Source organism: Lithobates pipiens, unplaced genomic scaffold, assembly GCF_037356315.1.
Source record: "Lithobates pipiens isolate NorthernLeopardFrog02 unplaced genomic scaffold, aLitPip1_a1.2 Scaffold_27, whole genome shotgun sequence".
NCBI lineage: Eukaryota > Metazoa > Chordata > Amphibia > Anura > Ranidae > Lithobates > Lithobates pipiens.
The window spans coordinates 30,683,123-30,701,349 of NW_027507788.1; the positions used below are offsets into that span (position 1 = coordinate 30,683,123).

The window sequence follows — 18,227 nt, forward strand, 5'->3', positions numbered from 1 at the left end:
ATGATAAGATATTTCCTGTTCTTTGTTCTCTTCTTTGCCCTCCTGGCAACAGGTTAGGTATTTTATGTTTTATTATAGTGTAATGTAAATAGCAGTATTGTTTAAGGAGCATTTGTGTATTTTATGATGTCTTAAAGCAGGGGTCTCAAACTGGTGGCCCTCCAGCTGTTAGGAAACTACAAATCCCATGAGGCATTGCAAGGTTGACAGTTACAAGCATGACTCCCATAGGCAGAGGCATGATGGGACTTGTGGTTTTGTAACAGCTGGAGGGCCGCTAGTTTGAGACTCCTGTCTTAAAGCCAATCTACAGCCTATTTGTATTATTATGGATTGAGTGGGGAAGAAGGATTAGAACATCTGACGAACACTGTTGAACACTCTTCGGGGTTGATTTATTAAAGGTAAATAGACTGTGTACTTTAAAAGTGCAGTTGCTCCAGAGTTTAGTAAATGAGCAGATACTCTGCTGATTTTCATCAACCAATCATGTGCAAGCATAAATACATTTATTTTTATTTTCCTTGCACATGATTGGGTATTCTTTGAAAAATGTAGCTTTACCTTATTTACTAAGCTCTAGAGCAACTGCACAGTCTATTTGCCTTTAGTAAGTCAACCCCTTTGTGTCTTTATGGAGGAAATTTTGATTTTTTTCCTACATTTTCTAACCCACCACATTTTCTTACCCACCACTTGGACAGTGACAGTGGTTTGGTTAAAAAAAACAAAAAGCCACAAAAACCTATATTTCCAGAACTGTATACACTCATTTGATCCAGAGGAAGGCAAACAATCCCTCTAAATCATGTCAGCAATAGCCATAAAAGCCCACACATCTCCTATGGGACCGGAAGGTAGAAGGGGCCCCATTAGGGAGACTCTTGAGGCAAACTAAGCAGTAAGCCCCCGTACACACGGTCAGAGAATCCGTCGGAATGTGTCATATCGGACCGTGTTGTCGGATAATCCGACTGTGTGTGGTATGCATCGGACTGTTTCCGTCTGAATATCTGTCGGACCAAATTTTCCAACTTGTTGGAAATATTTTCCGACAAACTGGTCCGATAGGACATACTCCGATCATGTGTAGAGAATTCTGATCGGACAAAGTGCCACGCATACTCAGACCAAATTTCTACATCAAAGCTATTGGCTACTAGCCTGAATGTAGTCCCAGCATAACGAAATTACGTCATCACTTTCTGAAAGATCGGATTTTTCGACAACTTTGTCCAACCGTGTGTATGCAACAGTTTCGGACACAATCCGATGGACAAAATCCGACAGACAAAATCCGACGGATTTGGTTGGCAGAATGTCCGACCGTGTGTACGGGGGCTAAGGAAAATCAGTTTAGCTGTCGTATCAGTATAGACCAGAGGTAAGCAACCAGTAACCCTCCAGCTGTTGCGGAACTACATTTCCCATGAGGTATTGCAAGGCTGGCAGTTACAATTACTCCCAGAGGCATGATGGCACTTGTAGTTCTGCAATAGCTAGAGGGCCTCAGGTTGCCTACCCCTGGTGTAGGCTCATTGCCCTCAGAGCTACTGGTAATCCCGGCCAGCACTGAAATGATCCCTGTATGCCCAATGTAGTATTTAAAGCTCCTATGGCACCCTGGGGGTAGAAGGAAGTTCCATCAGAGGACTCTTGAGGCAATCTAAACATAGAAAATCTGTGTGCATATGGAGATAACACAGATCCATTACCTTAATATTAATGATTGCTGTGGAAAATAACCAATGGCAAAGCTAGACATTCTTTTCACCTAGGGCAAAGACTCAATTCAGCCCCCCACCCCCTGAAGAGGACGGTTGCCTGTAGGGCAGAGGTGGGTGTCAGTAGGGCAGCTGATGTGTCTTTTTTCTTTTTATTATTTTTTTATATATTTTTTTATTATTATTCTTATTATTTATTTATTATTATTTTTTCCAATTCATTAGCAGCCTTGTTGGGGGGCTTTGGTGACACAACTTTGACGCTGACATTCCTGCATGACTTCATTGTGGCTTGTATATGACTTCTTTAACAGAAGTCAATGCAAATTGTGTCAATGTCACCCCAAAGTAATGCAGGCACCTTTTTCTAAGTTGGAGCAACTTGAGTGAGTGAGTTAGAACAGTTCCATTGCTGTTAATATGCCATTGCATGACAAGTTGCAGCAGTGGGAACTGGGGCTAAAACTCTTGACCGGATCATGTAACTTAAATTGACAGCTCCTCCCCCTCTCTCAGAATTTAAAATCTTAAAATATATATATCTGGAATATGTTTTAATAAACACCTGGCAATGTATGTATTTTCATTTTGTGCCCAAACAAACTGTAAGTTCACTTTCACATTAAGAACTTTGAAATACTGATTATAACTGATAACATATTTTCAATTTTCCAGGCCGTGGGCTGACATGTCGGGAGTGTAGTACCTCCAGTGGAGCCTTCTGCAGGGGGCGCTCGCATAAGTGCCCATCAGTGTCAACCAGCTGCATGAAGAGGGTGTCAATAACCAAAATGGGTGAGTCAAATTTTGTAAACATAACAGAAAAATAATTTGAATATGGAGAGGCAGGCAACTACAATTACACGCTGCCAACCCTCGTAGCTATTTTCAAGCATCTGAAGCCACCAATCATTTGCTTTGGATAAAAGTGAAACTCCAGAAAGCTTTTTTCTCCAAAAGGGACAGGTTCAGAAACAAAAACATTGGATTTCCACCACCTTATTTAAAAGAAAACATTTCTTAATTTTCTTCTAAAAAAAATACTTTTTAAACATGTTTTATAGAGCAGAGAAGTCAAGCTTTTATTGCTTGTAGAAATGGATGGATAGCGCCGGATACCCAAGGTTTTTTTGGATTCTCCTAATAATGTGGAGATGACATTGCTGCACAAGATCTTACCACTAGGCTGGTAGCTTCAACAAATCAAAGAGTTTCCAAGGCCAATACTACCTGCTAGCCCTTAGATGTGGTGCCTGCTAGCCCTTAAATGCGGTGCCTACTAGCCCTTGGATATGGTGCCTACTATCGCTTAGATGTGGAGCCTGATTGACCTTAAATGGGGTGGCTATTAGCCCTTAGATATGGTGCCTAATAGCCCTTAGATGTGGTGGCTAATAGCCTTTAAATGTGATGCCTATTAGCCCTTACATGTGGTGTTTACTAGCCCTTAGATTTAATGCCTGTTAGCCCTTATATCTGATGTCTACTAGCCCTTAGACACAGTGCCTAATAGCCCTTAAATGTTGTGACTATTAGCCCTTAAATGTAGTGCCTACTAGCCCTCAAATGTGGTGCCTACTAGCCCTTGAATGTAGTGCCTGCTATCCCTTAGATGTGGTGTCTACTAGTCCTTAAATGTGGTGCCTACTAGTCTTTAAATGTAGTGAATACTAGCCCTTAGATGTGGTGTCTACTACCCATTAGATGTGGTGCCTGTTAGCCCTTAGATATGATGTTTACTAGCCCTTAGACACAGTGCCTAATAGCCCTTAAATGTGGTGCCTACTAGCCCTTAAATGTGGTGCCTACTAGCCCTTAAATGTAGTGCCTACTAGCTCTCAGATGTGGTGCCTACTAGCCCTTGAATGTAGTACCTGCTATCCCTTAGATGTGGTGTCTACTAGTCCTTAAATGTAGTGCCTACTAGCCCTTAGATGTGGTGTCTACTACCCATTAGATGTGGTGCCTGTTAGCCCTTAGATATGATGTTTACTAGCCCTTAGACACAGTACCTAATAGCCCTTAAATGTGGTGCCTACTAGCCCTTAAATGTAGTGCCTACTAGCTCTCAGATGTGGTGCCTACTAGCCCTTGAATGTATTACCTGCTATCCCTTAGATGTGGTGTCTACTAGTCCTTAAAATGTGGTGCCTACTAGTCTTTAAATGTAGTGCCTACTAGCCCTTAGATGTGGTGTCTTCTAGCCCTTTGAAATTAGTGCCTGCTATTCCTTAGTTGTGGTGCCTACAAGCCCTTAGATGTGTTGGCTGCATTTGTTTTCTTTTATTTTTCCCTTGTATGCATATCTCTCTTCACATTTGCCTGGTGATCCTGACAGTAACTCACTATTTGTCCTAAGGTGACAATGCTCGCTCACCATACTTTATCTATGGTGGAGCAGAATTGTCACTATATGACAGTGCTATGAAATACCTTCCTCTACCTCTTCAACATAACATGGAGAGCGGATGGTCTGTGGTATACGGAGAGAGCTGAGAACAATACAACTCGAGTGAGCAGAGAGCACAGGGCATTATCGGCTCATAAGATTTCTGTCAGGATCAACAGATAATTACACTTATCAAACAGATATACTGTAGCAAATCACTTTCAATGGTGTCATTGAATTAATTGTAAACCCTAACACATACCCACTGAAGTGACTAGCCTCAGGTGATACACAAAGATTAAATAAATCCTCTGCATAAGCTGTATCTGTATATCTGCAGCCCTCCCACCTCTATAGCCCCCTAAAGTACATATTTTATGCATATATTTCTGAGCTTCAGAAGGCAGGGGGCAGGGATCTGATGTCACACACTGCACGCCATAGAGCAGGGAGCTGAGTGTAATCTGAGACCTGAGTGGAAGGAAAGTATACTCTCCCCTTTTACACATCTCAAAGGGAAAAATGCACAGCTGAGGCTGTGGACACCCTTCTGTGTGCTGGAGGGAGGGGGAAGGCCATCTCTGAGGATTGATGTTGACACAGACTGTCAGAAGTGATTTATGCAGATATTAGAGGGATGGGAAAGGAGGCAGGACTCACACTAGGTTTTTTTTTGGATCAAGGGAAGTACACACTATAGAAGGATAGGCTCTGTTCATTTTTTCAATTCAGAGGTTTACAACTACTTAAACAAATCAAAAGCCAGCAAATAAGAACATGCCATTGTTGGGTTTGCATACACTTTAGTTGCTATTATTATTGTTATAATTTTTTTTTCCATATAGGTGATAAATTATTTAAAAGCTTTTCCCGTGGCTGTAATGACGATGAGGATTTGTGTAACAAGGACTTTATAATGAACAGTGGAGCGGGCAATGTACAAATACGTGTAGTTACTAAGTGCTGCCACCAGGATAACTGTAATAAGTGCAAGATAAAGAGTAAGTCTATTCTCTTATAACCATAGATTGTTGGTATAAGTGTAAATAAAAATTGACAAGAAGAGAAATTTACACTAGTGACATTAAAGTTACTAAACCCACAACAGTAAAATCAGTCTGAATATGCATGTCTGTTATACTCACTGTGGAACCTAAGAGGTTAACCCTCTGCCTTGTGTAAAAAGGCTGTTTGATCCCGTCTTCTCTGATCCTCCCCTTCTTTTACTGTCCCCAATCAATCTTCTGATAGAACAGAGTTTTTGGAGTCACTCTGCACATGCTCAGTTTGGTGTGTATTGATAAAGAGTTTTTTTTTTTTTTTCTTGAGAGGGCGCATTTTATCAGCACTGGGCCAATCAGCACTGTCCAGACAGATGATCAGGGACCCTGCAGACTCATAGGACAGTCAGAGGAGAATGAACACTCCTCCTACAATCTTTAACAAGACACTGATAGAAGTCACAAGACTGCTATGTACTGCTGATGAAAAAAAGGTATATAGCAGTTTATATTTACTAAAACTATTGCATTTGCATGTTCTATGTACTGTGGGAGACCAGTTAATGCAGGCTCCTGGGTTTAGTAACATTTTAAGTAAAAATAAAATAAAAGAAAATAAATAACATCAACACAAATTGTATGGTAAAAATAAATGTAATAGTTGTGTAAAATGATATCTTAACCCAAGAACAATACTGCAATATATTGCAGCTTATCATTTGTTAGATATGATGGCTGCATTCATTTTCCATTTTCAGGCTAAGCATATTTTTCTTCAAGTACAGGAAATACCTGTTGTTTTTGCTGGAATTCCAGTGTCCTTGCAACATTCCATGCACTAAATCAGGAAAATACATCATTAATACCAATAGATGTAGCTAAGAATCATAGGAAGCAAATACAGTTTAGAGATACAATGTAACAATTCTAGAGAACGCTGAAGGGAACTAGCAGAAAAAATTTAACCATTGCTAATACGCATTCTGTCAACTTCAGATTCATCTAGTTGACATAATTGCGCTATTTTCCAGATTCACTTTACTACTACGCAAAATATTTGAATAATATTTGACAAGAAAAGAAAATAGCTTAAGAAAATTTGGTTTGACCCATTGTCAGAATTTATGACAAAATTTTAAATCAAACCATTTTTAATCAGATTTGAATTTCCAAAAATAATAAAATAGAATAGAAAAAAAAAGTAATAGAATAGGAATGAATAGGATAGAATAGAAAAAAAAGAATACATAATAAAAAATAGAATCCAATAGAGTAAAACAGAACAGAATACAAAATGATAAAATAAAATAAAAGAATAGAAAGTAAATTGACAGTATATAAAATAATAGAGTAAAATAGAACAAAATAGAATAGAAAATAAAAGAACAGGGGTGGAGCTAGCTGGAGACCGCGATGGACGCTCAGTAGCGGAGCTCCGATACCAGCGGGAATACCACGGCTAATAACAACCCATCTGGGCCACAATAACTCACCCCAATACGGCGATCCAGCTCCACAGCATCAGAGGAACAGATTGTCACCATGCCCAGATGTAAGAAAGAAGGGAACCGGCCTAAGAAACTCACAGAAATTTTTACCTTCAGGCCTAAACAAAATGGTGCCGGCTCATCATCCACTCTGACATCTGATTCCCCTGAATTGTTCCACACAGAAGTGGAGAACACAAAAAAGGAGCAGTCCTCCTAAATGCTCACAATCTCCACCAGCTACACCATCCTCTGGGAGTCCAGAAAAGGTGAGATTCAGGATGGATGCTACAGATGCAGACAATGAGGTGAGCTCTCTCCTTGACCCAGGGGATGATACTAGGGAGCTGCCAGACTCCATAGATCTATTCCCTACCAATAACCAGCCAGTTTTGGGCACAGTTTTAAAGGAGATGCTAATATTCCTGAGAAGCTCTCTCCATTCAGACATGGGGGGTTATTTACAAAAGGCAAATCCAGTTTACACTGAAAGTGCACTTGGAAGTGCAGTCACTATAAATCTAAGGGGGTAGATCTGAAATGAGTGGAGGCTCTGCTGATTTTATCATCCAATCATGTGCAAGCTAAAATGCTGTTTTTTATTTTCTTTGCATGTCCCCCTCGGACTTTACTTTCAAGTGCGCTTTCAGTGCACTTCCAAGTGCCCTTGCTGTGCAAAGTGAATTTTCCTTTGGTAAATAACCCCCGTGATATCATGTGTACGCAAGTTCAGCACGGAGCTCCGGTCTGTTTCAGAGTCTCTCACATAGAAAAAAAAATGGGGGATTATGCATCCACAATCAATGATCTGATAGATGCTAATGAGAGTAAAGAGGATGACATAGAGGAGATCAAAGCTAAAATGGCGGACATAGAGGACAGATCCAGGAGGAATAATGTGAAGATAAGAGATGTACCAGAAACTGTCAAACAGGATCTGCGTAATTATGTGTCTCAGCTTTTTTAATACAGTATTACCTGACTTGTCAGCTCTAAACATCACAGTGGATAGGATAAACCGTCTCGCTAAGCCCACCTATCTATCTGACAACATACCCAGAGATGTTAACCTGAGACTACACTTTTATCATACTAAAGAGAGACTGATGGCAGCGTCAAGACAGAGAGACCAGATCCCATCTCCATACTGTAACTTACAATTCAATGCTAACTTGTCTCAATACATTCTCCAAAAATGCAGAAAACTGAACACTATCACGAAAGCACTCAGGAATCACAAACTAAGCTATAAGTGGGGATTCCTGATGAAGTTGATTGTCACCAAGGAGGGTACAGAGTATGTGATAGACTCTGTTGCCAATAGCATAGCATTACTGAATACACGGGAAATCATTCCTTAACCTCAAATGCACCCTTGCCAGAGAAACAACAATACAATCCCTGAGTCTGAATGGTGCACTGCTCACAAATGCAAATACCCGATTGGGAGGAAATTCCTCTGATCCGAACAGTTTTACAAGTTTTTTTTCCCCAAACTAAACCTCTCAGTGGCTATATATCACACCCAACTACCTTTTCCTGTTGTTTGGCGATTAGCCACTGTTATGTTACTGTCAAGTAAACTTTACTTTTCTACCTTATCAGTCAGATGCGAAATTCCACCATCAAACAAACCTGGGACCACCACCAAGTTGATACTAAGGACTTCAGAGCTTCACAGGGTACCTCTCCTTACCCCACTAAGGGGTATGACTTCATCCAAAGTAAGCGATACATCTATCAAATGTAACCTCCAGCACTTTCACAATCTGCACACATGGTGGTGAACTTTCTAACTATCAACTCCAAAGGACTTAACCATCCGTCCAAGCAAAAGTCTCTATGGAAGGAAGCCCTGCAACAAAACTGTGGCATACTATGTGTCCAGGAGACACACTTCCAGAACCAATCACCTCCAAAGTGCACACACCCTAAGTTCCCATACATATATTATGCCAATGCGGAAGCAAAAACAAAAGGAGTGATGATAGCGATAAGAGACACAATTGCCTTTCGTCTTCCTAAGATTACAATTGACTCACAGGGACGCTTTATAATAATGGTATGTGATATTAATTCCAGCACCTATACAGTGGCAAATATATATGCCCCTAACATCAGACAACCCAGTTTCCTTCACAGGACCATAAAGAACGTACGTTCAATTCAACAGGGTATGCTGGCGGTGTGGGGACTTTAATATCACACCAGACTCAACCCTGGACTCCACTTCCATTCCAAAATGCTCCCCACTATCTCTAATACCAATACTAAAGAAATATGAACTATATGACTCCTGGAGATGCCTTAATGCAAATGAGAGAGATTATTCATTCTTCTCACACAGCCACAGGTCTTATAGTAGAATTGACTTATTCTTGGTAGACTAATGGTTATTTTTCAAATGCAAATCTTCCAAAATCAATAATATCACTTGGTAGGACCATGCCTCGGTGAAGTTAACAGTGGGGACCCGTCCACCCACAACCCTACATTTCTATGGAGATCCAATCCCCGCCTCTTCTAGGATGATTCGACCAAATCTTATATTGAACAACAACTAAAAGTGTTCTTTGAAAATAACCAAAAATTGGTTACAGACCCATTTATTGTGTGGAATGCCCATAAGGCATTTCTAATGCCGCATACACATGGTCGGAATTCTCGTCGGAAAAAACTCTGATGGTTTTCCCATCGGAAATCCGATGGGATTCCGCTCAAACTGTCTTGCCTACACATTGTCACACCAAATTCCGACCACCAAGAACGCGGTGATGTACAACACGTATGACGTGACTAGAAAAAGGAAGTTCACAAGTGCTTCACAACACAGGTGAGTGGCTGGGGACCTGGAGCAGTGCAGACAAAACACTGGAGGTTTTTGGTGGTTGGCGGCAGCACCCAACCATCGTCCCCCCCCCCCCCCCCCGGATGCAGATATGTGTGATTTACAGGTTGCAAAATGCAGTTATGTGCAATTTACAGAATGCAGATATGTGTGATTTACGGGTTGCAGAATGCAGATATGTGCAATTTACAGGTGATGTACAGGTTGCTGAATGCAGATATGTGTGATTTACAGGTTGCTTTAGTAGAGCCCCATGTATAATGTGCAGCCTGGTATATGATGTGCAGAGCCCCGTGTATAATGTGCAGCCTGGTTTATGATGTGCAGAGCCCTGTGTATAATGTACAGCCTGGTATATGATGTACAGAGCCCTATGTATGATGTGCAGAGCCCTGTGTATAATGTGAAACCTGGTATTTGATGTGCAGAGCCCTGTGTATAATGTGCAGCCTGGTATATGATGTATAAAGCCCTGTGTATGATGTGCAGCCTGGTATATGATGTACAGAGCCCTGTGTATAATGTGAAGCCTTGTATATGATGTACAGAGCCCTGTGTGTAATGTGCAGCCTGGTATATGATGTGCAGAGCCCTGTGTATAATGTGCAGCCTGGTATATGATGTGGATTATATAAGGGGTGTGGCTTATTAGAAGTGGGAGGGGCAAAGTGTGGAAGGGTGGGGTCTTGTGCCCCCCCATCCTAAAGCTTCCCCAGCCGCCACTGGCCAATACTATGGCTCACTCTATAATCTCAAAAATTACCCTAGTATACCACAACCAACACCAGATATCATAGAAGCATTCCTACACAACGTTAATCTTCCCAAAATCACTTCTGAACACCTCCACATCCTAAATTCCCCTATCACTGACTCAGATGGGCCATACGTCTACGTCAGAGATGACATAATACTGATGCTTATGAAAGAAGACACATCTTTGGCCACAGTTCACAAAGCATTGCAAGCATTTAATGGAGTATCATATTAAAAAGTGAATGAGACCAAGACATATATTTAAAACCTAGGCATCCCAGAAGAGACTAAGCAAAACTTACAGCAAAAATTCCCATATATCATCTGGAAGAAAGAAGGTATTAACTATTTGTGTATCATATTGACCTGCAAACCAGAAGATCTAGTATCAGCCAATTATACACCTTTCTTGAACTCTCTATAGGCCAAACTACATAAACTTGCCCGAACTGAACTATCATGGTTGGGCAGACTTGCAGCTTATAAGATGCAGGTACTGCCTCAACTGTTATGTCTCTTTAGAACCCTACCGATCCCAAAGCCAAATTCTTACTTCAACTCCCTACAACCAATACTAAATAGATACCTCTGGCAAGGAAAAAGGGCCAGGTGTGATTTTAGTAGATTAATTAAACATAGGAAGGCAGGTGGAGTGGGCCATGTACATTTGCAGGATTATTATTTTGCGACTGTATTGGCATAACGCCAACAATGGATATTACCTTAATCCAAGGCACTTTGGAAGGAAATAGAGCAAACGCAAGTTCTGAAGGGGACCCTACGTGACTTTTTAATGACTGCTCATCACAATACATCCCTAGACAACAAGTTAGCACCCCCCCCCCCCCTATTCTTGCATCAATAAGAGCATGGGTTCATCTCCAAAAATATCAAAAATGAACTGGTAGAGCAACACCTTTAAAACTTAATATCTCACCAATTAGCCATATAATACCAGATATCAACCTAACTAAATGGAAAGAAAAAAGGAATCAATTACCTAGAGGACATCCTAGAAGGCACATCACTTAAGCCATGTCACACCTTACAACTAGAACACCAGTTGCCACCCTCAGAGCAATATAAACATATGCAAATAGCACAACTATTGAAAAAGAATTCTCAAATACTTACATCTCTACCTGTGAAAATAACCCAATATTACCAACAAACCCCAAGCTTATCCAAAGGCATATCAATTATATACTTGGTTCTACAAGAGAAAGATAGATATGTAAAATCCCAATCCATGATAGCCTGGGAACAGGAAATAGGGAACGAATACACAACTCAACACTGGGAAAAAAAATTACGACTCTTTAATTCCTCCACCAAAAGCACAAACCTATGCGAAATGTAAAAAAAGACATCACTTCAATGGTATTTGACTCCACACCGTATTTCAAAAATCTACCACAACACCTCCCAAAATTGCTGGAGGCTTTGTGGTTGTTCTGGCACACTGATCCACATCTTATGGTACTGCCCCAAACGAGGAGCACTTTGGTCCCAGGTTGAGAGATTCATGTCTAATATTACATATCTTAACCAACCATTACAGCCAGCCAGGTATATCAATACTATCACTTGAACTAGACTCCATTCCACTGCCCTATAGAACTGTGATATCCCACATAGTAACTAGCTACTCCTTTAACGATTCTTAGACACTGGAAAGATGTAAAGGCTCCAACAATTTCTGAAGTAATAAACACAATACACACACACGGCACCTATGAGGTTCTACATTCCTCAGCAATGGGGAACTTTGAAAAAGTGTCCAAACTTTGAGCTCCTTGGTACGAATGGCACTCTAAGAGGGTGAGACCCTGATATTCTGAAGCACCAACAAGAAGGATTAGCCAAACTTGAATCACAACTAAGCTAATAAGCATCACTATGACTGATTTGTGTAGTTGAAATGTTGTTATATGTTTGTTTTATGTTATAATTATGGCCATTAAACCTTCAAGGATAGTTACTTTGATAGCATAAACTAGAAGGGATCAAACAATCACTGCTTGAAGTCGGCCACTGCGACTACACAGAGAGATCGTGGGTGGTTCGAACCTATAGCTAACTTCCTAAACCAGGCACTCAATATCCCAAGCAACATAAGGGTACACACCCATTATAATCAGGAAATGTTATGGATACTATATAACTGAGGAATAAATGGAATATGTTTTAATATGTTTATTTATGTAAACTGTACAATTTTTTTTTTTTCTCCATTCAAAATTTTTATTAGGAAAAGAAAATGGTTACAATAACAGGGCACGTAACGTGCGTGCAAAATCAGTACAGTCCAACACATAGTACATATTAAAACATAGTACAATTAATCTGCGTCCGAGTATAACATATTTCCATGCTGAATTTCCGGTGCAGAACCTACTCCCATCATGGGAAGGTTTAACCTCCCGCTATCATGTACAAAGCATCTCTTCCCATTCCTTCTAATCAGCTGTCATAATGCGTTTAACAGGTCGCACTGGAACGGTCTAAGTAAGGGATCATCTGTCTAGTCTAAGAAATAAAGTAGGGTTCTGTTCCCGAGCAAGGCAGTTATCTCACACGAGGTCATTTGTGGGCAAGTTGGTAGACCGTCCAAATGAATGTAGTCTATTGGTAGTGAAGAATGAGTAGTTGAGTACAAACTGTACAATTTTAATAAAAACTATTGAAACTAGAAAACAAAAGAACAGTACAAAATAGAACAGAAAATAAAGGAATAAAATAGAAAAAAAGAATAGAATAGTATAAAATAGAAAGAATATAACCATCTTTTGAAATTTGTATCTCAAATATAAGAAATTAGAATTAGAATAGAATAGAAAATAATAGAATAGAAAAAATAGAGTAGAATGAAAAAAAAAAACAATAGAATAGAGAAAACAATAGAAAAAATGGATAGAAAAGAATAGAAAAAAAAAAAGAATAGAATAAAAAAAACAAACAAATAGAATAGAATAAAAACAATATAACCATTTCCCAAAATTGGAATAGAATAAATTTGAATTGGAAAAGAATAGAAAAAAAAAGAATAGATTCGAATAGACTAGAAAATAATAGAATAGAAAAACAGAAAGAATATAACCATCTTCTGAAATTTGAATTTTGAATAGAATAAATTTGAATAGAAAAGAATAAATTAGAAAAAAATAGAATAGAATAGAAAGAATATAACAAAAAAAACATTTTCCAAAATTAAAATTTTGAATAGAATAAATTTGAATTCAAATAGAATAGAAAATAATATAATAGAAAAGAAAAGAATAGAAAAGAATGGAATGGAATAGCAAGAATATAACCATCTTCCAAAATTTTAATTTCAAATAAAATAAACTTGATTTTGAATGGAATTTGAATACTGATCATCAGTGCCCTGATTACACTAAAGCGCAACCAGTGCCAGCAATCAGTGCCCACCAGAGCCAGCAATCAGTGCTGACTTTCCGTGCCCATCGGTGCTGGTTTTCAGTGCCATCCTTTATTTATTTATTTTTTTAAATAAAAAACCCAGCAGTAATTAAATACCACCAAAAGAAAGCTCTATTTGTGTATAGAAAATTATATAAATTTTACATAGGTACAACGTAGTATGACCGCGTAATTGTCATTCAAAGTGCGGCCGCACTGAAAAATGGCCTGGGCATAAAGGGGGTGAAAGTGCCCGGTATTGAGTTGGTTAAACTGTTTATGTATCTTGCTGACTTTCTCTTACAGTAGGGGCCGCCGATAACCGCTGCGAGGTGTGCTTCTCGCGCTTGCCGCCCCCACGAGATGCCGTGCATCCATAGGAATGCATTGGGGCATCGGGCGGGAGGAGCGACATAGCTCGGCGTTGGCTCCCGCGACGGGACTCACGGGTGTCAATCTCGCCGCTAACAGCGCCAAGATTGTTAGAGGTGAGATTGACACAATAACGGCGGCACCCTCTGTATATTGAATAGGCAATGCCATGATTTAAAATTGTATACCTAATTTTTTCTTACACAATTTTGTTTTTGTTTTTGTGTTTCAGTACCCCCTTATAATAACACCCGGAATCATATCATTTGTCCCGTCTGCTATAAGTATGAGACCTATGAGTGTAAACATAAGGGTTACATAGAATGCAGAGGCCATGAAAACGAATGCTTTGATTTTGCTGCGACTGTTTTGCGAAAAGGTACGAGAATAAAATGTGACATAAAGGCAATATATGCTGGGTTAAGGATCTGTTCTAAAACATGTTGATATAAAAAAATAAGACAACAGTAAAGTTAGCCCAATTTTTTTTTTTATATTGTGAAAGATAATGTTACGCCGAGTAAATTAATGTGTAATGCCGCGTACACACGATCGAATTGTCCGGTGTTCTGCCATATAGTGTCCGGCTATGATATAGTGTCCGCCCCGTATGAGCAGACGAAGCTTCGGAAAATCTCCAAAGCTGAACGGCGCCTGCGCCGTGAGTGGAGGTGGTAGCCCCACCATCCAAGCGGACATAGGGTTGTGAATATTAGAGGGCCCCTCGCGGGCGAGCTTCGCTCGCCACGCTTCGGGCTCGGCCTTGCTGCGCTTGGCTCTTTTATATTCCTACTCTATGTCCACTTGGATAGTGGGGATAGAACCTGGACTCACAGCGCAGGCGCCGTTCATCCTCGGCAATTTTTGGATTCTGTGTTGCTGTGTACTGCACATGTACAGTACACAGCGGACACTATCGGATGGGGGACCTTATATGATAGGACACCAGCAAACAATCTGGCAAACAATCCGGCAAACAATCCGGCTTTATAACGAATGGATGTGGCCACACACGGACTCTCCGAAAGTCCGGCGATTTCTAACCTGATGACGTACAGCATGTACTAGAAAAAGGAAGTTCAATAGCCAGTAGCCAATAGCTTCCTTCTCATACTTGCTTCAGAGCATGCGTCATTCTTAGTCCGCCGGACTAGCATACTGATGAACAGATTGTCCGCTGAAAGCCAAGTCTGGTGGACAAATTTTGAGTCAAAACTACTTTCTAAGTCCGCCGGACTTTACGGTGAAAAAGTCCACTGGCGCCCACACACAATCGAATTGTCCGGCGTACTGTGGTCCGGCGGACCTAGTCCGCTGGACAATTCGATTGCGTGTACGCGGCATTAGACTTTCTTTAAAAAGTACTATAATTATAATTTTTACCCTGGCTAAAATTCCCTTGTTGTATGTGTTTTATTTGTTTCTTTTTTGTGCTGTAGTTCATTGTGGGACCCCAGGCATTGAGCTCTGATACAGTAGGTGCCGCCGATATTGTGTTTCTAGCGGGATGGGATTGCGCTGGAAATCACCGCTGCGAGCTGTGCTTCTCGCTCTCGCTGCCCCCAGGAGATGCCTCGCATCCATAGGAATGTATTGGGGGTGGCAAGCGGGAGGAGCGGCATAGATCGGCGCTGGCTCCCGCGACAGGGCTCGCGGGTGTCAATCTCGCCACTAACAGCAGCGAGATTGACACAATATCGGTGGCACCCACTGTACCTTTAAGCTAAACTGAATAGCCGGGCCTTCTCTACAGCTTCTTATGATCTTTATCCTTTTTGATTCAATCCACATCTCTGATCTAAATATTGTATAGAAACAGCATGGGACCTTATTATAATCCTTTTGCCACAGCCCCGATTATAAAAACTGTGAATGCAATGTGCTACATTTTGTTTAATGAGATATAGTTCATTTGAAGTGGAACTCCAGGATCTTCTCTATTTAATGCTGAATTGTATCTGAAAAATAAAGTAAAACAGCTTTCACTACAATATTCAACTTCAATCCAGAGTTGTCCCCTACAGTACTTTTTCCTGCCACTAGAAGTCAATAGTAATCTGGATTGGATGATCAGCCCAGTTTGTTTGAGCACAGGCCATCATAGACCAGTACCCTGGGGGCCTTCCTCACGGCTTTAGATCACAGAGAAAGCATTTCTCATTAGAACCCAGCAATAAGAGGAGGGAACTATGACACTGAAGCAGCTTGGTGACTGAAGGAAGAAAGGCACTGTATGTAAAGGGTATAATGTACACGATATTGTCAAAAGTATTGGGACACTTGCCTTTAGACACACATGAACTTTAATGGCATTCCAGTCCTAGGCCATAGGATACAAGGTTGCGTTGGCCCACCCTTTGCAGCTATAACAGCTTCAGCTCTTCAGGGAAGTCTGTCCACAAGGTTTAGGAGTGTGTATATGGGAATGTTTGACCATTCTTCCAGAACCAGGTTCCTCCACTCCAAACTCACTCATCCTTGTCTTTATGGACCTTACTTTGTGGACTGGTGTGGTCATGTTGGAACAGGAAGGGGCCATCACAAAACTGTTCCCACAAAGTTGGGAGCATGAAATTGTCCAAAGTGTTTAGGTATGCTGACGCCTCAAGAGTTCCATTCACTGAAACTATCGGGCCAAGCACAACCCCTGAAAATCAACTCACACGATAATCTCCCCTCCACCAAATGATTTGGACCAGTGCACAAAGCAAGGTCCGTAAAGACATGGATAAGCAGGTTTGGTGTGGAGGAACTTAACTGGCCTACACAGAGTCCTGACCTCAACCCGATAGAACACCTTTGGGATGAATTAGAGCAGAGAATGCGAGCCAGGTCTCCTCTTCAACACCAGTGCCTGACCTCACGAATGCGCTTCTGGAAGAATGGTCAAACATTCCCATAGACACACTCCTAAACCTTGTGGACAGCCTTCCCAGAAGAGTTGAAGCTAATTTTGTAAGAAAGAAAGTATGCATAGGGTGTTTTTAAAGATTTAGACCAAGTGAGGAGGACCATTTACTGAGAGCCACTCACACGTCATTATGCAAGTGCTGCTCAGTCCAAGAAGAAGGACTGCCTATTATCACCTAGAAGATAGATTAAAGAACTTTTGACATCACCGGATCAGCCTGGTGACTGTGGGAAGAAAGGAATGCATAGGGTGTTTATTAGATGGAGGTAGCCTTGGCAATGAAGAAGATGACCAAGGAGAGGAGGTTTGAAGAAGCTAGTGTTCTACTTTAAAATAATTTTGATATTCTAAAATAATGGTGAAAAATAATTGCCTGGCTCTAATCTTACTTTTTTTTTTTTTTTTAACTACAGGCCATTCTTCAATGAAATATGCCAAGATGGGATGCACCACTTCACGTGGCTGTTCATTGGGACACAAAATTATTCCAGGGATCTCATTAACTGATATAGACCACATATCTTGCAAAGCAGGAGTTCCAATCACTCACTGATGAAATCTCCAGTATCTGACATCCTATTCATATTACAAATAGTACACGGAATACTTCTTATTGTAGCCCCAAGAATTGTTAAATTGTTATCTCTAGCTATGGCGATTGTAAAGGAATTTTTTAAATAACAACATATAATATTTATCTGCTCTGTGCAATACCATTGGCCCTGAACTTCCTTTTCTGATGTCCTCCGCCGGCTCTCTCAACATCTCCTCTTCTTGGTCTGCACCGCTTGGGAGTGAGCCCTCAGGTGCGCCCCCATAGGAAATGGCTTCCTATGGCGACGCACCTGCAGGCTCCCCAACAAGATGGGCTTAGTTCAGCTATTGGCACACACACTGTGGCTTTGCCCTGCCCCCACTCCCCACTTACAACATTTTTGTCTCCAAGTCTGTGAGAGGGAAGAGAGAGAACTAGCTCTCAGCCCCTTGCAGCATGCCGGATGCATGAATGCCAATACGGGAGGTGTTTTTTTTTAAGCACTGATTAGAGCCAGAGGCTCTAATAGGCTTCAAAATAGGGAGGACTCAGGGCACAGAGAATAAGCTCAGAGCCCACCCAGGTGTGTTACGATAGCAAATGAATATTCACTATTGTAACACTAATGCCGCATACACACGAGCGGACTTTTCAACATCCAAAGTCCGACGGACTGAGTCCGTCAGACTATTCGATCGTGTGTGGGCTGCAACGGACTTTTGACTCGCCAAAGTCCGAAGGACTTTAGAATATGGAACATGCTTCAAATTTTTCCGAAGGA

At 40.9% G+C, this 18,227-nt stretch overlaps 1 protein-coding gene across 1 annotated transcript; it reads left to right on the forward strand.

Annotated features, from left to right (window-relative positions):
• Positions 1-17,464, forward strand: LOC143933134 (phospholipase A2 inhibitor gamma subunit B-like). The gene is made up of 5 exons (XM_077456069.1): positions 1-52; positions 2,400-2,519; positions 4,959-5,114; positions 14,233-14,379; positions 17,325-17,464. The coding sequence occupies exons 1-5, from the start codon at positions 1-3 to the stop codon at positions 17,462-17,464; spliced, it is 615 nt and encodes a 204-aa protein (XP_077312195.1).
• The last annotated feature ends 763 nt before the right edge of the window (positions 17,465-18,227 follow it).